At 33.4% G+C, this 24291-nt stretch overlaps 3 protein-coding genes across 8 annotated transcripts in view; 1 reads left to right on the top strand and 2 right to left on the bottom strand.

The window, feature by feature from the left end:
* Positions 1-1522: 1522 nt before the first annotated feature.
* On the top strand, positions 1523-7493 carry LOC130898172 (beta-galactosidase-1-like protein 2). Of its 3 annotated transcripts, none has more exons than XM_057807257.1 (5): positions 2042-2194; positions 2299-2394; positions 2651-3888; positions 4649-4999; positions 6521-7493. In XM_057807257.1, exons 3-5 carry the CDS (start codon positions 3549-3551, stop codon positions 7471-7473), a joined length of 1644 nt encoding a protein of 547 aa, XP_057663240.1. In that variant the 5' UTR covers positions 2042-2194; positions 2299-2394; positions 2651-3548; the 3' UTR covers positions 7474-7493. The 3 variants fall into 3 exon arrangements, with proteins under 3 accessions (XP_057663239.1, XP_057663240.1, XP_057663241.1); XM_057807258.1 differs by having other exon boundaries at positions 2160-2194; positions 3517-3888; XM_057807256.1 differs by lacking the exons at positions 2042-2194; positions 2299-2394 and adding an exon at positions 1523-1976 and having other exon boundaries at positions 3517-3888.
* A 1645-nt stretch (positions 7494-9138) lies between these two features.
* LOC130898173 (beta-galactosidase-1-like protein 2) lies at positions 9139-16370 on the bottom strand. The gene is made up of 3 exons (XM_057807259.1): positions 16049-16370; positions 13202-13855; positions 9139-10445 (listed from the first exon to the last, which is right to left on the bottom strand). The coding sequence occupies exons 1-3, from the start codon at positions 16296-16298 to the stop codon at positions 9427-9429; spliced, it is 1923 nt and encodes a 640-aa protein (XP_057663242.1). The 5' UTR covers positions 16299-16370; the 3' UTR covers positions 9139-9426.
* Positions 16371-18242: 1872 nt separating this feature from the next.
* Positions 18243-24291, bottom strand: part of LOC130898171 (peroxidase) — a 42773-nt gene continuing 36724 nt past the window's right edge. For all 4 annotated transcript variants that reach the window (XM_057807255.1, XM_057807254.1, XM_057807253.1 and 1 more), the window contains exons 8-11: positions 23893-24049; positions 23668-23838; positions 22013-22311; positions 18243-18718 (exon numbers count right to left, since the gene is read on the bottom strand). In XM_057807255.1, the coding sequence (XP_057663238.1) occupies positions 18604-18718; positions 22013-22311; positions 23668-23838; positions 23893-24049 (742 nt within the window). In that variant the 3' untranslated portion in view covers positions 18243-18603. The remainder of the gene's footprint in view (positions 18719-22012; positions 22312-23667; positions 23839-23892; positions 24050-24291) is intronic.

Here is a 24291-nt window from a genome sequence, read left to right as displayed (position 1 = left end):
TGAGATACTCAACATTTGTCGGATAAAGAAATCTAAAGGATGGAGATCCGGAAATCCAGGTGGCCAATCAATACACTACCTACCCATCTGCCTGGAAATTTACTCACGGACAGATCATATTAAATAGGAAAACACATCGTCTTATTGACACCAAATAATCCAAATGCGTAAATATTTCTTACGAGAAATAGAAATATCGTACTCCATTGACAGTTTATTCGATGAATATTGGTCCTATTATTTAATTTTCTACAAAATTTTCCCAAACGATTTATCTCAAAATTCAACAAAAATGTATATTCATCAGAAACTAAGTTGTACTCTTGGGACTTGGGCAAAGTCAAAGTAGTAACTTGAAATTTGTATTGAAATATGAGGCAATTTATTCTTACAGTTTTACCATACCAGCGGTTTGCAAGAGGCTGCAGGGTGGAGCGAGCGCGCAACGAATGAGCCGCGAATACCTCGTGGCTGCGTCGCAAAAAAGTCGCGGTTGAGTGGCAGAAATGCAACGTTTTAGTAACGTGTTATTAGCGCGTTTGTACGAACTGAAGGGAGACATGCGCGACAGTACAACATGGCGTCCACGCTGCTAATTGCAGCGATCTGCGTTGCGTGATAGTTGCGCACCCGCTCCGCTTTGAAGACGCTCGCAATTCGCTAGTATGATAAGTCTCAACAATATCACAACGTGTTTTCATTATTCAAAATATGCAAAAAATAGGAATAACAATATACATAATTTAAGAATACTAGGAGAAATCACACTGAGGGAAGTATTCCAAACAAGGGAAATTTTCAAGAATTTTTTTAATTCTGTGGAAAGCTCGGTGCTCTGGTAGCGAAATATAATAGCTTGATAGAAATGAAAAAAAAACTCTCAAATTTGATTATCATAATTTTCACGTAAACTTTTTTCAGCTCTACTATTTGTTCACATTCGCCCTACATTTTCTTTTCCTAATTATTACCACTATAATGAGGTGATTGCGAATCGTATAAGCCTGGTTTACTTTTTACCAGTTCAATAAGCAATTCATCTGAAAAAAATTAATAATAATTATTCACTCATTCCAGCAGATCAAATTTTCTTGTGCGCTCGTCGAACGATCTTTCAGATTAGGCACAGGTAGTGTGCGCAAAATGCACGCAATGTTTTGTTAATGTGTCTGTGCGCTCGATGCACGTGCGCTCTTCGCACCCCACCATCTAATAAGAGCTATACTAGATTTCATTTTATTGCAAAACAAACCAATTTTATAGGAACAAAAAGACAATTATATAATGAAATAATTCTTTTTATTAGGGACAAAGATTTGATTTATTTATTTTATTAAATATAAAACATGTTTTGATCTATACATTTAAATAGAATAAATGTATTGAATGATCAATCTTATTTTTACTTCTGTCTTCGGTCGGTAGAAGTCGCTGACAGGTACCCTTACTACATCACAGGCTTCACTTGCACGCACCTATAAGTTGACTTATCCGTAATCATGGAATCGTTTTATCAGTCCCCCAAAATCACATCATAAGTAATTGTGAATAATATTAAAAGTATATATTTTGATCAGTAACAGATTTGAAATATTCAAATAATGTGGATACTTCTGATTTGTCATCTGAAAGATAAGATAAAACGATACTAACTATGAATATCTATGAATTATATTAATTGAATTTCTTGTGTGTTTCTCAGTAACAGTGAATTAAAATGGCGTTAGCGGGAGTTAACGTAACAGATTTACCTACTAATTATGGGTATTATACATCTGGAGGAATTCAGCAAGGGCTTACCGCAGATAAGCCGAACTTTTACCTCAACAACAAAGAAATTTTTGTTTACAGTGGAGCTATGCATTATTTTAGAGTACCAAGAGCGTATTGGAGAGATAGATTGAGAAAAATGAGAGCTGCAGGTCTTAATACCGTAGAGACTTACGTCCCATGGAACCTCCACGAACCGCGAGCTGGTAACGTATAATAATTTTTTAAATTTCTATTTCCTTGTTCTTTTAGAATAGAAATTTGTTAATAGCACCAATTGGATTCACGTGGAGATCCCTCTTTAGAACCGCACATGCGACAAATTATAATACTTGAGGTTGTGTTTTTCCACTTAGGACCCAATCGGAAAGAAAGTTGCTATAATTTTTTATTTTAGAGTTGGGGTGTCTCACTAAAGGCCTAGGTGAGTTCCAAATGGGAATAAGTGAATATAAGTTCTCATTTTGAGGTTGAGTTTTCCCACTAATTAAGAAAAAACTTATCATAATTGACATTTTTTTATTTAAGATTTGTAAATGACGTTCTCTTAGGGCCCGTCCTTATTGAAGTTATCTGAAGACCAGATCCAGTTTTGTCCCAATAAGGTCCAGGTGTACACTCTAGGTAATCCCAGACGAATTTCTAGTCGAGTTCTTACATAATTTTTATTCACAATATTCCATTGTTACAAAATTTATGAAATATGTAAATCAGATTCTTCATTATTTGATATATAAGAAATTTTAGATTGACATAATCGTTTCTAAGCACTGAAAAATCTATTTTTTCGACTCATTCAATGTTCAAAGTGGCAAATATCCTTATGTTATAAAGTATATTCTAAAAAACATTATTTATCAGCTTTGTCAATTTTTTTCAGTGTGGGTAATAGAAATCTATTTACAAGTATGCCGATTTTCTGACAAAGGCTTAAAATTAAGGAGACGATTCTTTTGAAACCAAATCAACCATCCATTGACTGGAATACGGAGTGTAAACGTGGAGTATTATTGGTGCTTGTACCAATTTTTCGTGACTGAAAATATCGTTTTACCATGAGAAAGCTCGAATGTGTGGCACTCACAATGGAATAAAAACTATAACTAAAGGATGAATTAAACCTGATTCAAAACGGCGGTTATATATTCGGGCTGGACCTAGTGAAAACCATTGAAAGTATACAAATACTAGCAATTATCAAGGTTACGGCTTTTATATCTTATAAAACCCACGATGATTTGTTCATCAAATAGAGAGAGAGAGAGAAAAAAATGCTTTATTGTCAAAAAATTGTTACAATTTGTAGACAAAAGCTTGTAAAAGCTAAAAAACAAACATAAAAATAACTTTCCAGTAAATATGCCCTCAAATTATTACGGAATGCGGGAAAAGATGATATCGATTTGATTTCAATTGGCAAGTGATAGTACTTTTTTTTGCATTGTAAAATATTGAGCCATGAATTAATTCTGAACGTGGAGTAGCTAGGTAAAGTTCCTGCACCGCGTTCCTAAGTGAATAGCTGTGAAATATTAGGAAAAGGGAAAAAAAATTATTAGTAACCGTTATCGTCCAATATGGAACAAATTAAAAAAGCATATCACAAAGGGATAGCTGCGTTGCAAAACAAGGAGCTCGGAAGAGCGTTTGAATTGAATGTAAAATGTGTTTGCGTACTACACCTGCGACATTGATCGATGTGTTTGTGCAACTTCTCTAAATTAAGCTTAATGTTTTGTTTTTAAGGTGAATTCGATTTCGGTAATGGTGAAAATGACATGTCGGACTTTTTACATTTAGAAGAGTTCCTTAAGATCGCCCAAGAGGAAGATTTATTCACAATTATTCGATCCGGACCATTCATTTGTGCTGAATTCGAATTTGGCGGACATCCCAGTTGGTTATTACGGGATAATGATATAGAATTCAGAACCAGCAATCCTACTTATGTAAAACATGTTACCAACTTTTTCAATGTCCTTTTACCGATTCTAGCAGCGTTCCAATTTACCAACGGGGGATCCATTATAATGTTTCAAGTAGAAAATGAGTATTCAATTTCTGGAAAGCACGATTTAGAATATTTGAAGATACTAAGGACCTTGATGCTTAATAATGGTAAGTATAAGAATAACAAAAGACACCGTAAACAGAAAACTTTATTTGTTTAAAATGGAATAACACCACCTATATTTATTAACTTGTAAAAAGATTGATCTTCAGACCCTACAATCAATGATAGTTACTAGGTAAAACAATCAAACCACGAGGTAAAGTTTGTTAAAATCATCGTATTTTTGATTGGAAATTGAAAGAAGTGATTTATAACAACTAGTGTGTGCAGATTTTACTTTCTGTTGACTTCTATTTCATAGCTGGAGGCTTTGTCATTGATCAACTTTTTTTTGAGTAATTCATGCGGGTCTTTCTTCTTGAAGGTGCAAACTCCAATTTTACTGATTCTTTCAATCAGGTTCGCTTTCAAATATTTCTCTTCCAAAACGTCCAACTTATTGAAATCTTTGAACTGTATACCACTTAGATGTATACCGAATCTACCATCTTTGATTCATTTTAAAATGATAATATGAGTGATTTTCTACCTGATATCTATGATACCTATATATCATCTTGTTTTATAGCCTTGTCGACAGTGTCAATGTTCAATCGTTCAAAACAAATACACTGGAGTCACTTATCCTTTTTTGTCACGTGAAACTCAACATTAAAATTTCCCTGAATAATATTTTGAAAAACTCTACATCAAATCCCTGCTCTAGATTTTCGTGCACAAACCATAATCGTCTTTCTATTTTACTAAAAAATTGAGATCGTTTTTGACGTTATATTTGTGACTATATTCGCTTGAATTATTTAGGTATAGTGGAACTTTTGGTTACGGCAGACAATCCGAACAAAGGTACTTACGGTACGTTACCAGAGCTATTTCTGATGACTGGCAATTTCGACCAACAAGTTAAAACAAATTTGGATCGGCTTAAAGCGATACAACCAGGTCGACCTACCATGACCATGGAATTTTGGGGAGGATGGTTTGACTACTGGGGAGATGAACATAATAAAAATAAAACTTTAGCTGAATTTCAATATAACTACGAAGAAATTCTGAAATATCCTTCTTCAGTTAATATTTATATGTTCCACGGTGGTACTAACTTTGGATTTTTGAATGGTGCAGAAAATTTAAATTTTGATGAATGGGAAACAGGTACGTCGCACTAATGTTTGTTTACACATAATTAAAACTCGGTACTTGACATTTAATTAACGGAGTTCATTATCTGCAATTTTAGATATTTGTGAAAAATAATATCGACTATCATTTCAAATGCAGGACTCCAGGCTTATATTAAACACACATACTTACATCTCTGTAGAGATAGCAGCAATTACTTGAATGATTGCAATCTTAAACTGATCCAAAATTGGTTTTTTGGAATATTAAATACTATTCTTAAGATACCCTCACAGAAAAAAGTCACGCACTGATAAGTGGAAGGACCTGGGATCAAATACATTTTAATCTGATTCGACATCTTCTTAGTTCTGGTTTCAAGAACAATTCAAGAGTACGACACTTTAGAACCGAATTAATAGTAATTGTGGCTAATCTAATAAGGCGTAGAGGACGTTTTGTCGTTTATCAATAAAATTACTTTTTCAGTTAATTTCAAAATAGTTCAGTGAGCAAAGTCTGGAAGTGTGGAAGGTCAAGGAATATTCCCAAAACGTGAAATAATCTTTCCGGGAAACTTGAGTCTGAGAAATTGTCATTGAATTGTTCGCTATGAGTGATGTTTCATCATGTTGGGATCAAATACATTTTAATCTGATTCGAAATCTTCTTAGTTCTGGTTTCAAAAACAATTCAAAAGTAAGACACTTTAGAACCGAATTAACAGTAATTGTAGAGCTTCGAAAAAATAATCTAATAAGGTGTAAAGGATGTAATATCGTTTATCAATAATATTGCTTATTCAGTTAATTCCAAAATAATTCAGTGAGCAAAGTCTTTGCGTACAGCTAAATCAGTTGACTTAAATTGTTGGACAATGAGCATTTTATAGGTATGGACTTCTAGTTCTCTTTTGCTAAATTTGTCTAACTAATACATGATTGATTCTTATCTCACTAGCATGACATCTATTTGATCGTTCTGGACTTCTGACTAGCGTTTTCCTTACCCTTTCATTATTCTCTGGTATCGTTACATCTCATTTTGGGACAAAAGCTTTTTATTCAGTGTGTTTTCAGTTGATCTGAAAGTTTTCATGAATCTGAGCATTGTGTTACGATTCGGAGTCGACTGACATTAAATTGTACATGAAAGTAAACTGTACCTTAAATTTTACTTCTCCTTAAACCGTCTTCCGGAAACAATCGACGTTGTACACCAATCCATGATGAATGATCCATGGCGCTTCGTGTAAAGAAGATCTACTTCCACCACGACCATCTCCCACCCCCACACTCTCAGTACAACGAGCTCCAAACCGCTCTCTATATTTGAAAACCATCTTTTTTGTTAAATGTACTAACTTGTGACAAATTGCTCATTATTGCATTTGTTTTTACGTTTTAAATATTCAAAAATAATGTGCGAGCAGTCTATAACCCAGGTGAATGAAAGTTACTTAATCAAAAGTTAGATCGAAATGACAAAATATAACAAAACTAGCTGATGTCTTCATTTTTTTTATGATTTTATTTCTTATTTCTATGACTTCAGATTACAACTCGATAACGTCAAGCTACGAATATGTCGCACCACTTGATGAAGCTGGTGATTACACCGATAAATATTGGGCAACGAAAGAATTATTAGAAAAATATAATCCTATCAAGACTGCTCTACCTAGTGTACCTGAAGCGCCCCAAAAAACTGCTTACGCTAGCATAACCATGGAACAAGAGCTATTTTTATATGATATGTTACAAACTATACAACCAGTTTACGCCAAAAACGTAATTGCAATGGAAAAAATAGAGGTGAATAATGGAAATGGACAAAGTTACGGGTACGTTGTATATAGGAAAACAAATCTCAATATTCCAGAAAACGCTTACCTGAAAATTGAAGGTAGAATATGCGATACAGCCATGGTGCTTATAAATGGCATCTTAGTATCTCCATGGTTGCAAAAAGCTGCTGATTTAAATGGATTCGGTACATCTCGAATTGTAGATTCTACACTACTTTTAACAAAAGAAGCTATTCAAGGAGCAACATTGGATATAGTGGTGGAAAATTGGGGCAGAGTCAATGTAGGGGTTTATAAGCAATTCAAAGGCATATGGCAAGGCAATGGTGTCAAACTGAACGATGAATACATCTACGATTGGACTATTTATCCCTTGGAATTCAAATCAGCCTGGACTACCAGTTTAACCGGTTGGAGTAACTTCTTGTCCAACTCTATCGGTCCAGCTATGTATAAAGGAAATCTGTATATCAGTGAAAATCCTGTAGATACTTTTGTCTATATGGAGAAATGGATTAAAGGAATCGTCATAGTAAACGGATTTGTTATTGGTAGATATGCTAGAATGGGACCCATACAAACACTATATTTGCCAGCTCCGTTATTGCGACAAGGGAATAATGAGATAGTAGTATTTGAACATTTTCGACCGTCCGCCACTGTTGATTTCCAGAACCATCATGTATACAATAATTACTAAATAAAATGTATTTATCATTACTGAGTTTTTTAATTATTTGGGATACAATCGACAAATTCTTACACATTATTTTATTCGATTTAAAATGTTTTTGAAGCGCCACAAACAAAATAGCCTTTAAGAAGGGCGATCTGGAAGCTAAGAAATCTCGTGCTTGACATTTCTTTTACTTCTAATTTCACGAAGACTTTCAGATCGCCAAGGTACGATATTATCTCTCTATTCAAAAAATTATTTCTTTCCTGTCTTCAAATCTATCTGTTGGCAAGGATAAGTATTTATCTAGAATGCAATCAATTTAAAAGGACAATTACAAGAAGGTCCTTTTAGTATTTGAAAAATCTGTATCGTTGTTAAGTATAAATGAGATTTTTTCTAATGTGATTAATTATTGAAGGAAAAAACTGTTGTAACTTCTTCACTTTTCTCAATATTTTATACATTCTTTTGAGAAATAAGTTTTCAACTATATCTGCGGAAATAATCCTTGATTCAGCAATATGTTGTTTTGAATACCAATATTGTAAAGGTGTGAACCTTCGATTTTATATACCATTATATAAAAAATATGCAAAAATGCGAGGTCCGGTGACTACCATGGTGTTACTCACGAAAACACCGTTTTAATCGATGGTAATGATGTGGACAACCACCACACTGTTCAATTGTTATTATAAACAACACCAAAACGTTACTGGATAGCTATTACTGAGCTTGTACAGAATTTTTTTCACCAAGAAGCAATGATAAATGGCGCCATCTGTGTGTCAGATACACGACTTATTGAGTGATGTAAAATTCGAAATGAAACTGATTACAATAGATTGGTTCCAACCCATCAAAAAACCGTCTTTGGTACGGTGACGATTCTGTGCAATAGAGAAACGGGTTCCAAACGGTCCCGACTAGCAAGCTGCAACAAACCTAATATTATTTGCTTCAAACTTTCGCTCAAAATATGCAAATGTACTCAGAAGAGATCCAGCTTTTTCTTTTTTAGGAGTTTTTGGTTCCTTTTTTAAGTATCTTTTCAATTTACACAGAATATTGAGCTTATAAAGTTTAATGTGATAATATTTCTAATAGGTATATTTCTCGTTTTTTTTCAACCTCCGATCGCTCCTTGCAAAGGCTGCGCGGGCAGAAAACAGCCGACATGCGCTGCAGGCGACTTCGAAGCTCTCGCACTACACACTCTGCACATGTTGACATTCAGGCGTCAGACGGCGTTATGCTGTAGCCACGTAAACATGTCCGCCTTTATTGATGCTGCCGCCAAGTTAGAATTGCGAGTCGTTTTCTACAGGCTGAAGTCCATAGTGCTGCAGAAATCCATCGGAGAATGGGTCGTGGGTATGGGGAAAACTTCAATGGTGTCGAAAGTTTGAAGATGGCCATATTGATGTGCATGATGAAGGGGGCCAAGGACGCAAATCAGTTGTTTCAGATGACCTGGTTCAACGAGTTGACAAAATGGTTAAAGAAAACCTTAGATTCACCATTACTGCTTTGTCTACGGAATTTCCAGAAGTTTTAAGGTCTGTTTTGTACCTCACTTGAATTCATTGGCCGCAACTTTCTTTAAAGAGGGTATTGAAAAGCTTGTCGGTGATTATGTCGAAAAGTATCCGTGAATGTACCAACCTTTTGGTAATAAAATTATTATTTTATATGAACTTGTCTTTTATTTATAGCCTATCGCCTATATGAAAAAATAAACAGCATTAGTAGATAAGAAAATAATTTCAATTTGCGATAAATAATTTCTCGTTATTGTCATGTGAACTAAATTTTGTAACTAATAATAAATCTCTTAGATATACTAAGCTTCTATCAACTAAAAATTAAAATAATAAACAGAACAAGAATTATTCCACGTCTGTCCATTAACAAAGTAAGAATAGGAAAACTAGTATGATTCTATTTTCTGTATTTGAATATTTTTACATGTTTTCAATTGTTGTCTGTAGGTACTTCAAATATAGGCTCTGTAAGAAAACTTAATGCGTCCGGGGCATTATAGTGTTCAAATACAATGATGTCGTTGTCTCCAGATCTAAGCAGAGGTGCAGCTAAATACAAAGTTTGTTGTGGTCCTACAAAGAAGTGTCTTCCCAGTACAAATCCATTAACTATTGTGATACCCTTAGTCCATTTCCTCATGTCCAAGTATGTATCGCTTGGCTCCCCATCGATGTGAAGATTAAATTTATAAAGTGCTGCATTATTTGACCTCTGGGTAACTGATTGCCAGTTATATAGAGCTAAATTATAAGACTTTCTAAACTCCAACGGTACAATTTCCCAATTATAAAGTACCTCGTTATTAATCAACACATCTCCAGTTAATCCTTTGAATGAAAAAGCTGCAGCAGCGCTTCTACCAAAATTTTCAACAATCAATTCTAGAGTTGCCCCTTTAATTTCAGTTGTAGTGAGAGTTAAAGTTGTATCTGGTACTTTCCAAAAACCAAAACCATTCAAATCATCGGCACTTGTTGGAGCAGGAGAAACTAATTGTCCGTTAATTAAAACTAATACTGTATCTCTGACATAACCAAAAATTTTCAATTCTGCATTTGCAGGAATATCGATATTTATCTTTCTATATATAATGTATCCAAAACTTTGCCCATTGCCATTATTAATATCCAGTTTTTCCATGGGAACTATATTCTGACTGTCGATTTTATATCCAACTTGATTAATAGCTTCAGAAATAGGTAACTGACCTATTGGCGTTAAAGTGCCATAGGCCACAAGAGGTTTTATATCAGGAAGCTCTGGTAAACTAGTTTGAACTTGATTGTGAGATGCTATAACTTGTTTTATGAGATCGTATTTTGAAGTTGTTGTGCCATGTTCGGTTACAGGAGAGTCATAATCATAACTTGTAGTGTCTGGTTGATAACCCGAATTATCATTATCTTTGTATAAAGTTGCACCACTTGTGAAACCATAACTTGTACTACCTGCAAAAGAAGAAGTGAATAATCACAATGATAGAACACAATTCACACTATCTTAGTCTTAGATTTTTGAAATACTTAAATGTGTAACTAACGACAATATATTGCCTACTAAACCAAAAACAATAGAATTATAATAATTTCCAACCAACCAGAGGTAGACTTAGAGTTCTGATTTTGTTGAACGTGAATTTGACTATTTACTAATTGAATCCATCATCACTATCATGAACAACTATTTTTGAGATTTGGGAAGTAATATTGCTCCTTCACATATCAATATTTGACTTGTCAATTGTCAATTTTCTCTGTAGATAATAAAATATATTTTTTGCAATTTGGAGTTGAATGGCCATTTAAAAACCAAAATATACCTGGCATTTTATGCATTTTGAGTTTCGTAACACAAAGTTGTGACCAAAAATATTTGCTAAAAAGCATTAAACGTTTATAAAGATGGACTCTTTAGTCCAATATTTGTGACTTCTATCGATCACGAAGTCCAGCAGTAGACAACGACATTCTGTGGGAAGACGTGGAAGCAAATCAATCTATGAATTATCAAACACTCTTAACCAACGTTAATTTACCCCAAAGAACATTTGTAACAGATTGGAAAAATAAGTAGAGAAGGTGTTTGGGTCTTCCATAATCTATTCGAAGACAATAAAGCCAATCGATCCATCACATGCAACGTATTGCTTCAATACAGAGATTCCCAAAGTGGTCGATATTGACATATTGATCCCTTGGGATCGACATCGGTTTCCAAGGGGTCGACATAAACGAAAACTGTTTTTGGTGGTCGACGACGTCTAAAAATCGGCACGTATTAACTAACCCCAGTCCTTATTTAAAAATTTTTAGATACTGTATAACTTGTTCTAGGAGTACCGACTTGTTATGAGAATGACTAATATTTTAGAAGGAAGTATCATTTTTTTCCATTTAAAGAAACTTAACTATCTATAATCGTGCACACGTTCGAAGAAGATGAATAACTTGACTAGTTAAAAAGCGTGAAAAATTCCTGTAAGATAATATAATGTGTGCAAACGTATAAATCTTCCTGGCATGTTTTGACTTGCACTGTTTTAGGCGCATATATATGCAATTTAACCGGAACAAGATTATGAGAAAGTTGAAGTCCAAAAATGCTTCGGATACTTAACTATAGGACACGCTTGCACTTATGTTAAAAGTGCATTTCGTCGGAACTTGAATGATAACATTGTAGGTTTCTCGGGCAAAAAAAGTCATACAGAGCTTCTTAAAAAGCGAATCGAAAGGGCAATATACATAATGTATGCTCTTCGAAACTACCGCCGCGATTTTTCCAAAAAAAAAACATTCAGCTCCGCTGCCTCCACTCCGCAAAAATCTTTCGAACTTCTCCCTTTTTTTTTTATTTAACTTGCAAAAAAATGATATGATTACCATCAGCCCAGACGAGGAGCTTAAGGAGAAGTTCAACCAAGGCTATCAGAAATTCTGGTTGCAACGCAATATTAAAACAGAGTATCCTGCATTGTGGAACATTGCTGAAAAATACCTTATCGATTAAAACCCAGACGCTTTTCCATCAACTTACCTCGTTCAGTGTAGTTACAAACATTTTGACAAAGCAAAGGTACCGTTTGAAAATCAATGAATCAATTTAAGGCTGCAACTCCCCAATATTGAACCGAATTTAGCTAGATTGGTAGAAAGTCACCAGAATCATCCATCGCACTGAATTTTTCAATTTTTTATCTTCACTTTGCGACTTGAATGTTTTTTCAAAAAATAATTCCTACTTAAGTATTCTTACGTAACTTGTATTAATAATTATTATATAACACTTGATATTTGCAGAGTTTTATTGTATTTATTTTGATAAATTTTGATGACTAAAGAATGTTAAGCTCTCTCACTTAACCAACCGCAAAGTTTCTAAATTGGTAAATATTTTGTTTCAATAGAAAAAAATAGAGATAGAATTTTTTAATTTATTGTTAAGTAATTACGGAGGTCTGAGATATCAGTTCAGTTTGGAAAAGGGGTCTCTTGCCTAAAATGGTTTGGGAATCTCTGCTTTAATAGCACCAAACCAAACCGTTTCTATGTGCGCTTCTGTTATTGAAGTAGATATATTCGGAATTGTCCATTTAAAAATTCTAAAACTTGGTCAAACTGTTAACACATCCTTATTGTGAAATATTGGATCGAGTGAATTAATTTTTAATGGAAAAGTATTCATCGTTCGTCAACAGAAAAGGCGTTATAGTGCGACACCGCAATGTGCAAGTGAAACGGAAAAATTAATGAATTGGGGTGGGAGTTACTGCCCCACTCACTATATTGGCCTTATATTTCCATTTATTCTGATCACTACAACTTTTTATGGGAAAAAATTCAGATTATGTCGAAAATGCTATCTCGAGATATGTCACTCAAGAATCACTTGATTTTTATCAGTTCTCTTTTGAAAAGTTGCATACTAAATATCAAAACATTTTTTTTATTTTGAGAAATTTGATTATCAGTTATCAGCGAGGAAGATAGAAAATCCAGTTGGTTAGGTTACATTTTCTTAACTTGTTTTTATACCATATTATAACGCAGTTGGTGAACTAAGAGTGAGATAATCTAAAAAAGTTAGGTTATTCTGTTATGCTTGATTTCTGTGAATATACATAAACCCAGTTTGTTACTCTAAAATACCCTAAACTATACAATATTTATAAAGTTTTCCTCATCACATTTACGTTCCAACTTACCTATAAACATGTACATGTTCACTGATCCAGGGTAATCCAGAATATTTTGTAATTGGGTTTGGTATTCGCTTGGTCTTTTGTGATGATGGTTTTCAGTCCAGTGATCAAACCAACCGGTATATGACTCCATAGCCATGTTAGGCTTATTATGTTGGAAGGTATTAAGTAAATCAAACATCTCTTTGGGGTCCCCATTAAAATTAGCCATTTGTAGCACTCCTGGTATAGCACCATATTGTCCATTTCTCGGAGGATCTGATGTGAAGAATAATTCTGATATGCCGTTATCTGTCATCATATCCTTAAGGGCTTGTAAATAATCGGTATCGTGTACGTGTTTGCTTCCATATTCATTTTCAATTTGAACACCTATTATTGGACCACCTTTTTGGAATTGCAATAGAGCCAGAATGGGCATCAAAACGTTGAAATAATTTCTTACATGCTTCAGAAAATACTCGTCAGTTGATCGTCTAACAGTCTTCACAGTTTTAGTTATCCAACTAGGAAGACCACCAAAATCAAATTCAGAGTTTATGTATGGTCCGGGTCGGACAAGAACGAATAGATCTTCTTCTTTTGCAGTTCTTAAAAATTCTTCTAAGTGAAGAAAATCTTCAAAATCTGTTCCTCCGCTACCAAAATCGAAAACGCCTACAAAAACATGCAATAATACAAGTTTATAACCAAACAATAGTTATTTGTAAGCTTAGGCCGTGAAATACCTTTTTAACGCACCGAAAGAACAGTTATCGCCGAGGCCGACAGCGGCCGAGGCAAGATAATCTTGAGGTCGTTTAGAAGTTTCGCGGCCATGGCATACATACTATTTTTTGTACAATCGTTAAAATTATTAAACTAGTTAATTGTAAATTAATATATTATTGCTCTAAAATCAACAGCAGTTCAATTTATTTAACAATGTCACCGTGTGCTTTGGAAATGGTATGTTTGAATATATACAAAAGTTCTTGACAAAACGCTGATACTGATAGCGATAATTCAGTACCTTCTACTCCTCCCGAACTCAAAATTGTTATAAATTCGGCACTTTCCGTCTTAATACCCGAAAAATCTAAACGGCAGTACGGAAAATTACGGCTAGTTTAAAGATTGGTGTGGCAAACAGAATGTTAAGACGATGTCGAGAAACATTTTATTGGCTTATTTGATGCAGAAATCAAATATACAAAGTTCAAATTTATGGAGAATTTATTCCATGCTGAAGTGCATGCTAAACATTACAAGACAATATCGATATCAAGCAGTTTTAAAAATTTGTACCATTTATGAAAAAAAAGTAGGTTATCGAGCGAAAAAGTCTAAAGTTTTTACGCGTGAGAAGCTAATGATGTCATTTACAATTTTTTTATTTATTATACTTATTTTTGTAGGTAGTTTTGATAATGGGAATATCTGGTGCCTTGCGACGAGATGAGTTAGTAAAAATGGTCATTGAAGATATTCAGGAAGAGAATATTATATTAATAGTAACCGTTCCTGATGTCAAGACGGATAAAAAGCGTGTTTTCACTGTTACTAATATTGATTTCATAAAAATTAATCGTAAATATGCAGGTCTTAGACCAAAACATATTGTTTATAATCGTCGTATATTCTTGAGATACTTAAACGGAAAGTGCACCGCACAAGTTGTTGGAGTGCACACCATTGGGAAAATGCCTAGTGTGATTGCCAAGCATCTCAGATTACTAAATCCCGAAATATACACGGGTCACTGTTTTCGGAAAGTTCTGCCACGCTGCTTGCCGATACTGGGGCTGATATGTCAATTCTTAAACGTCACTCTATCGAAAATAATATCGAATATATACCTCGGCATTGATAGCTCGACCATCTGGAATGATTTCGAAGTACACTAAACATTCATATTTCCACCAGATACACAAGATTTTCCGATCGAATAGATTTTTCTTTATGACGGATTTTTGTAACTGTTCTTTTGTCTAATCACTGATATTTTATATTTACACCTCTACTTCCCTTGAATTTCAATTAATTCGTGTAGTACAATTCGACAACTGTTATAGATGTATGTTGATGTATGGAATATTTAGAAGTTCAAGGGAGTTCGATAATCGGCAAAAGCTGGTACTTGGTTGGTTTTCTACTGCTTCCCTTGTAAACTCAATTTCCATGGTATTAGATAACCTGAAGATCAAATCACCGCTATTAAAACTATTAAACCACCGCCGCGCTGTGCCGTCAGTTCTTCAACTGTGTCTTCTCCTCATGATTCAGACAAAACGTACCAAGTCATTAATAAACAGAGATAGATTAAAAGAACGTAAAACAATTGTACTCTTCACAGAATTGGAGGCTAGTCTTAACAATGTTTAAATTGAGGCCACATACGAAAAACGACATATCTTATGATACACTCTAATTTTTATACGGTTGAATAACTGTTAATCTATTAATTTTTGATTTTATAATTAGCAGAAGGTGAGAATCCCTAAATTTAATATTGTTTCATTTTCCAAATGCAATTGAGAAGTATTATCACCGACTCCCTCTATAAATTCTTATGATTAATTCATATTAGCACTTTTATGAATGTCTCTGGTCGGTTCGGCACCTCACAAAAAAGTTTTTTGTTCCTTCTTTTACTTTTTTCATCTAACTTTGCACAAACTTCATTACTAAACATTTTTCTGGTTTCGTCATCTATTTGCTGCATATGAATGGATACTACCCAAACCACCAAAAAAACTGCTTTTAATTTGAACATGTAATAGAGTAAGAGGTATTGCACTGAGTACACTGGTTATAAATATCGAAACACGTTACAAAAATAATTGAATAATAATGTAATTTGATATATACCTTCTTGTGGCTCGTGCAAATTCCATGGTATGTAAGTAGCTACAGCGTTCAATCCGGCAGCTCTCATTTTTCGCAATCTATCTCGCCAATGCCCCCTCGGCATCCTAAAGTAATGGAAAGCACCACTATATAACGTGATATTTTTATTATTAAGGGTAAAATACGGCTGTTGATCCGATAGACCTGCTGAAATGCCATTTCCGGTGTAGTATTCGTACAAAGTAGGCAACGTAGTTGGTGCGACCGCCATATTGATAAAAAGTTTTTAACTGCTGACGATTTAATCGATAGTGTATATTTTATGCTATAAATTATTATCATCGTATTGATTGAAATGTTTATTCATATTTCAGATAATGGAATTATTAGTGTTTGATACTTGAACAGGTACATCAAGATAACTCAATCAATTTGAAACGTTTACAAAAACAAATCTCTGCTATCAATTTTATTCAACTAGCTCATAAGCCTTTCATAACCAGTTTTGACTTAACCATCCTAAAATGATTGCTTTTGTTTAAAGTCGATCTCTCACATACCAATAATTGACGGAATAGATATTGATTATTTTGAAAAATTATGGAAAAGATCGCTATAATTTTTGTCAGAGAATGGAGCTCCAAACATGAATATTAATCAGTGCCGATCCTAGCAGGTGTGGTGACAAAAACAATGAGCTGCCGCATCTAATTTTATCTTAACAGTCATACAATTTTTAGTGAGTGAAAATCTCGACATACAGAAACTAGTTCGAAGTACTATTATAAAGATAATGGTTATTTTTTGAAGGAAATGGAGACGTGGGCCAAATTTGATCCATGTAATTGGGAACACTTCAATAATATAAATAAATGTTGACGATAACAGAACCCGTATTTTACCCGAATCTATTCGTAATAATACGAATTGTAAAACAAGCTAAATATTATGCTAACCAACTATCAGATCCTAAAGTGAGATGCTTGGCTATTCAAAAAGTAAATAATAACATGATAACATAATCAAGAAAGTGTAAATAGATAGCAGAATCAAATAAAAAACAAAAAGGAAACTAAACATCAAAACGTGAAGCATTTTTTCTTACCATAAGGTGATGTACCAGTTTCAAATTCCTTCCTACTTTCTATTTTGCAATTTTTGATCAGGCGGCTTCCTCGGTGAAAGATTTACCTAAGTATCTGAGTGGTATTGAATATTATTCTTTCTGTTTCATAATATTTCTAATGTTATCAAATGTTTAGTCAAATAACTTCATTCAAAGATTGTTTTCCTGGCAAAAAGTTCAAAAACTCAAGTTTTGGATATTATAGTCAAAAATTATCTTATTGTCCAGATTTTGCTTGGAAATTAAGAAAAAACCTCGTGGATTCAATCGAAAGAAGTAAATTGATAATTATTAAAAATCACTTCAAAAATAAAAAGAATACAAGATCTTCAGACTTCTTAGTTAATATGGTTATTAATCTTTTGGATTATTTTAGAGCTGGAGTGTTTCTACAGTGAGACTCCATCTGACCTTAGAGCTCTTATCCAAAATAGGGTCTCGTTGCTCGTTTTTTGTCAAGGTTGTGTGCTTCTTAATTGCCTGGTATACCCTGGTGACCTGATCTTTCAACTATCAGTTCGGTGTTGATCTGACATTAGGGCTGTTATTCAACATATAGTCTCGTTGCCCGTTTTTTGTTCTTCATTGCCTGGTATATCCTGGTGACCTGATAGCAGTATGGTTACTTTTATTCTGTCATCTAGTACTTTTAGAGTTGGTGCACACTCCCACCATAGCTTGGACGTGTACTCCAATAGGGTTTATTGCCATCGAGGCCGGTTAGTTATCGAGATTGTAAATGTGATTTCTAGCGAGGTTTCTAGTCAAACACTTCTGTTTGACATGTTTATTTTTAGAGAATATTTATATACCGATGCAGAAAAAGAGCCAACAGCGGGAAATAGTAGCCCAAAATCTTAGGAGGTGGATTGTAAATGCAGCACACGACAAATATCGTCGCCCAAGCTTTTTTTATCTCTTCAAATCAAACTTTTTGTACCTTTGAATGAACTTGGGACTTCTCATTTGATTGCGTCATTAATAAAACACTTTTCTGATGATTGTCTTTCGCTTAATTCAGTTATATTCGTGTGTTTATTTCCATCGGTTTCAAGCTGTACTTTAGAATGTAGAAATGAAACGAAATTCTCAAATAAAAGATTATTATTATACAAAAATATACAACAATGTTTTTTACAACTTATTAAGTGCAGTATAAATAAATAACATTTAAAACAAATAAAATGCAATTGTAGTTAAAAAAATAGTTACATTAAAAAATTTTGGAGGATCATAATATAAAACAGTTTTAGAATTGAGTATATGTAAATCCCAAATAACCTTTAAAACGATTAACACAAATAGAACAAGAATTTTTATTTGACTGACACTGATAATGAAGTTAATACAATTGTACCAGCTATTATTTCACAGACTTATTTCAATTACTTATGAATGACACCTAACATTTAAAATCATAACATTTAAAAAAACTCCTAATATGGCCCACCTATTTCTTGAATAAAAGATGCGAATCAAAATGTGAAGGATTACGTTCCCCACCGTAATCTTTCCACAAAGATAAGTCCACAAATGGCAAAGACTCGCAATTCACAACAGAATTACTGTAAACAAAAAAAAAAATTTATTCATTCCATCTATTTCTACTATGCATCAGTTTTTTGGAAACTTGATGTTCGTTGACAATAATGTTTCCAGAATACAAACAATTATACGAGAGCCACTCTATAGATTTTGAATTGAAACAAGGAGTTCTAGGTGTCAATACCGCATTTTTAAGGACCACCATTCCTAAGTTCATATCTCTGACTGTATTTAATTGCTGTTATCATGTTTTATGATCTAATATCATTTTAAGTTCGGCTTAACTGAACCGTTGCAATACGCATTTAATGAGGAAATTCTTTCACGAAAGATTGAAGCTACTTTTGTTGTTGAATCTGCATCAGTGAAATCAATTTTACATTATCATATTCATGTAACTGTTTTATATAATTTTTGGCGACCTGGCAACACTACATAAATTTGTTGTAGGTACTGACTTCTACGTCAATCGTCGAGAAGTTAAGAATCTCACCACTCCTTATGTTCTGTTACACATATAGTTAAGTGATTCAAAGTGTCCCTTATTTAAAACTATTGCCTCAAACCCCATTAACTCCAATTACTTGTTTTTATCTTACATTAAGGTGATTCTAAACGACCATAAATATACTTGTTTATTGAATTTATAATTATTTATAGTTATTATTGCTTACGATAAGATTTAGTATTTAAGGCAGTTTGTACACTGATACTGGGTTCTTAATAGTTTGATATTTGTCGAATACGTTAGTCAGATTATTGGAACCGCTATATTGGTTTTTTACAAAGTTGTGAATTGAGTTAATCAACTCGTGAAAAAGTTTCTAAAGATTCTAACTCTCTTTTCTCCTTATGATCTGTTACACATATAGTTAAGTGATTCAAAGTGTCCCTTATTTAAAACTATGGCCTCAAACCCCATTAACTCCAATTACTTGTTTTTATCTTACATTAAGGTGATTCTAAACGACCATAAATATACTTGTCTATTGAATTTATAATTATTTATAGTTATTATTGCTTACGATAAGATTTAGTATTTAAGGCAGTTTGTACACTGATACTGGGTTCTTAATAGTTTGATATTTGTCGAATACGTTAGTCAGATTATTGGAACCGCTATATTGGTTTTTTACAAAGTTGTGAATTGAGTTAATCAACTCGTGAAAAAGTTTCTAAAGATTCTAACTCTCTTTTCTCCTTATGATCTGTTACACATATAGTTAAGTGATTCAAAGTGTCCCTTATTTAAAACTATGGCCTCAAACCCCATTAACTCCAATTACTTGTTTTTATCTTACATTAAGGTGATTCTAAACACCATAAATATACTTGTCTATTGAATTTATAATTATTTATAGTTATTATTGCTTACGATAAGATTTAGTATTTAATGCAGTTTGTACACTGATACTGGGCTCTTAATAGTTTAGTCAGATAGCTTAGTCAGATTATTGGAACCGCTATATTGGTTTTTTACAAAGTTGTGAATTGAGTTAATCAACTCGTGAAAAAGTTTTTACCAATAACACATAATACGATTCGAAAAATCGTCAAACGATGCTAATGTAATTTCATCCCTATTTTGCATATTTGATTTATTAGAGATTCTAACTCTCTTTTCACTCACCAGCTGTCTTTTCATAGAGTTTGTTGGTTAGTATGAATTTTATAATCTATCCCACCTTTTAGCCGGTTGTTTTAGATTTTCATTAATGGACGCATGTGTTTGGACACTGTATCCATCATACGTCTCAATTTTGTGGAATATTCATGTGTCATTTGTGGTATATCGAAAATAGATTTAACATGATTATACATGTAATACGGTGCAACAAGCATCTGCATAGTTGACTGGGGAAAATTCAATAGCACGTATAACTTGAGCTGCGCTACCCTCTAAGGCCGAACGTAAGTAGTGAAACCTTTGAATATCGCTTAAAACTTAATTTTAATTGATTGAATAATCCGATGTATCACTGAATTCCAAACAATGTTCCTATCTGCATTTACTAAATTGTTTATGGATGAATGATTATTCGTATTATAAAAATATTTATCAGATCTTTGGATTCATTGGAATAATTATAATAATTTGCGATAAAACCTGCATCTGCTCAAATTTTCAAAATATACCTTTTCAAATTGTTCTCTTTCCGGACATTGAATGTCTAAAAATTGCCCATTTTCTTTTATTAATTTGATTTTTCCCTCTATATTAGCATATTCTGCTAAATTAGTTCGAAATTGTTCTAAATGTGCTTCCAAATCTATTTTGTCTTATCGACTTCATTTAATGGCCGGTCTCCTATTATATCAAAAAAACTCTTAACGAATGTTTTGAACTGAGTTCTCGTTCTAACGGTTCGTTTTTTACTGAATCTTTCTTTAAAATGGATAAAAGAATTAGGACCAATGGTTTTATTTAACTTGATTCTCAGGATCTCCGAATAGTTTGCCTATGAAGGTGTTCTTGATTCTTGAATATCTTCCAGTATCGACGATTATTGGTTTGGGCTAGTGTATTGCCACTGGTTCGAATTTTCGATTGATATTTACACTTGTTCAATAATTTAATTAAGTAGGAATTTTTGCACTTCATTTACTTTATTTTCCAATAAATCCGTTAAGAAGAATCATATAACATTGGTATATAGTTTTCTCACGGGTTGCCGGGTAGTCAAAAATTATACGAAACAATAAGAAAAAGGTTACTAGTTGGGTGTCACCTACATACGCTTAACCTTAACGGAACAGAAATTTTGCACCATGTTACAGGTGATTGAAAACACATTTTATGATTTTCCTACCCTCCAGGAGAGCCATGTTTGAATTCACGAAGATTCACTAACACCAACAATGACGAAAAATTAAAGGTTTGCCATGAAAGTTGTACATACGTAATTTTCTTTTATGATACAGGACTAGTGAAAGTAATTAAATGATACAGCTGCTATTGAGTTAGTCATAATGCTGTATCACGAAAATACATTCACTCATACTGCGCAATAGACAATTGAACTGTCATTAAACATCCATCCTACACACCTGATTTGGCTATGCATGATTTCTGGTTGGTTGCTACTATTTAGCCTAAAGAGTTATTTACGTGGTATACTACGAGGAAAAGTTGATTGAAGGAAATCATCAAATTATTAAGAAAATTCCAGAAGAGCTTCCAAGTTAAAGAAGCTTAGGTTACAAAAGTGCATTGACTCATTCTCAAAATATTTGTTGTATTCTTGTATTTCAAAATATATAGCTTCACCCTCGTATATGAAGTGAACGATAAATAAGAGTTTGAGAATCTTTACCTTGCCGAAATCCTTTCAAATCCTCTTGGTTGCATAGCTTGTATATTCTGCGAATTATCACATAATAATCTTGAAATACTAGCCTTTCGAATTTCATTTAATTGGGCCAAATTCAATCCACTAGCTGCATTTTCGAAGAAAAATCTATCGCCCTTTCTCGTTCTATAAAATTGTTCTGTTAAAATACACAGGAAAGTTGGTCCAGCCAGAGTTTCAGGCACGTGAGCTTCTAAAGATCCACCAACCGTCAAATCGACATCATCCGGACTTTCGTAAAGTGTAGAAAGCTTCTGAACATGCTGCAAACAAGTAAAATGAAAATAAGTAATTGAATAATCTGCGTATGTATTATTCAATGTAAAAATAGGCTCCAAAAACAAACTATATACTTATTAGCTAAATGCTTCATATTTGAAAGGGTTACCGAAAAATAAGGAATTAGGATGTTGGGAACAAAAAAAGAAAAATATGAGACAAAATTGGGCTGACTAGGAGAGAATGAGATGTGGGTATGGCATAAACATGTTTAGTAAATTTTATAAAGACACAATATCATTTTAGAACCCATATAAATGTGAGGCATACAATCATGGGGTACAGACAGTAACTCCAAATGTATGTTAAGCAATAGCTCCAGGATCACAAAGACATAAGTGTCGTAAAGATTCATATTACGAAATGAGATGGGAAATTTGTGAATATCGTAATATGAATTTACGATACGAATATAGTCCATTATTTTACCTACTATCAATAATGTTAATTATTTACTCAAAATTAGTCAATAGTCAAAATTAATGATATTAGAATCATGTAAGAAGCAAGCGTTGCGCTAATTGTTGAATTATTTTGCGAACTTGACGCGTTCACTTCAGTTTGGTATTGTATTGTAATTGTATCGACACAAGTTACGACTATGGATTCTGATATTAGAACTTGCTGCAAATAACGCAATACAAACCCTAGTACCCGCTAAATCCCGCAATAGATACGAAGAAAAATATGAGCGACTCGAAGACTGGTGCAGTTCAAAAAAAGTCCGTGATATATCGGAGAAAATTTTTTTAGCTTATTTTGCTGGGAAAACTGAAAAAGAAAAGGCATCATCATTATGGACACATTGTAGTATGCTGAGAACAATGATATCTGTGAAGAAAAATGTGGACATAAGTAAATATTCACAGCTATGCACTTTTTTGTAGCGGAAAAGTGAAGGTCACAAGCCGAAAAAATCCAGTATATTTTCAAACGAAAATATACACAGATTTTTAAAAGAAGCCAATGATGAACAATTCTTGATGATGAATCTCATTACGAAACTCATATTAGTATCGTAATGATAGTACATATTGGTAGTAGCTAAAATTAGTTTCCATTTTTGTGTTATAATGTTTTTTCCAGTGCTCTGTACTTTTAAAGCGAAGTGCTGCTCTATAGGGGCTCATCTTCGAGGCCTCGAAATGGAAAGGCTTTTTACAAAGACTTATTTTACGAATACCTATCAATAATTTCTATGTTATTGTCTCGATAACACACATTTGCATAATTATGTGAAAAGTGTAACTTGTGAGAATGATAAAATTACATAACAAATCAAACTATTTTTAAAATGAAATAAATTCATAGCTTTCAGTATTCAAAAATAACATAGATACCTCAGGACTTATGACATCTAGGAATCCTTCGAATGTATGAGCTCTTGGTAAACCACAGAATTCTCTATAATCGTTGTAAGGAGCCAAACCATGATCTCTATTTCTTTGAACATCTATAGATTTTAGATCAGAACCGAAATGACTTCCGGCTCTAAAGAGAAATTGTGTAATCTAAAAATTGAAAAAAGGTGAACATAAAAAGAAGATACAAGTCATTAAACATACTTCACTATCATGGTAAGCATCAGTAGCAAGTTCAGGTTGGGTATTGAGACCTCTAGCAAGTTCGTCGAAATTGTTTCCTTCTTCCAGCACTTGAGGGCGATTGAACCAATCGCTAAGTCTCAAACTACCATAACTTATTCTATTTTCAGTTACCAAACTACAATTTAAAGAGAAAATTATGCTTAAGTGAATATAAATAATATAATTTTTTTGCAAATGACTTAAATTGTGCTCAACTTTTCTAACTTTTTGTTTTTTTCTGGTAGATCCAGGTACTTTTCAACTTTCTCAAACAATACTTATTAATTACAGTTAAACCCATTCAAGTTTGTTTTATTTGTTTTACTGGAAGCAAAGTTGTTCGGAATTACAAATTTGTAGCATACTTGTGTGAATGGT

The sequence above is a fragment of the Diorhabda carinulata genome, chromosome 9 (genome assembly GCF_026250575.1).
Source record: "Diorhabda carinulata isolate Delta chromosome 9, icDioCari1.1, whole genome shotgun sequence".
NCBI classification, from domain to species: domain Eukaryota; kingdom Metazoa; phylum Arthropoda; class Insecta; order Coleoptera; family Chrysomelidae; genus Diorhabda; species Diorhabda carinulata.
This window is presented reverse-complemented; position numbering and strand designations above follow the sequence as displayed.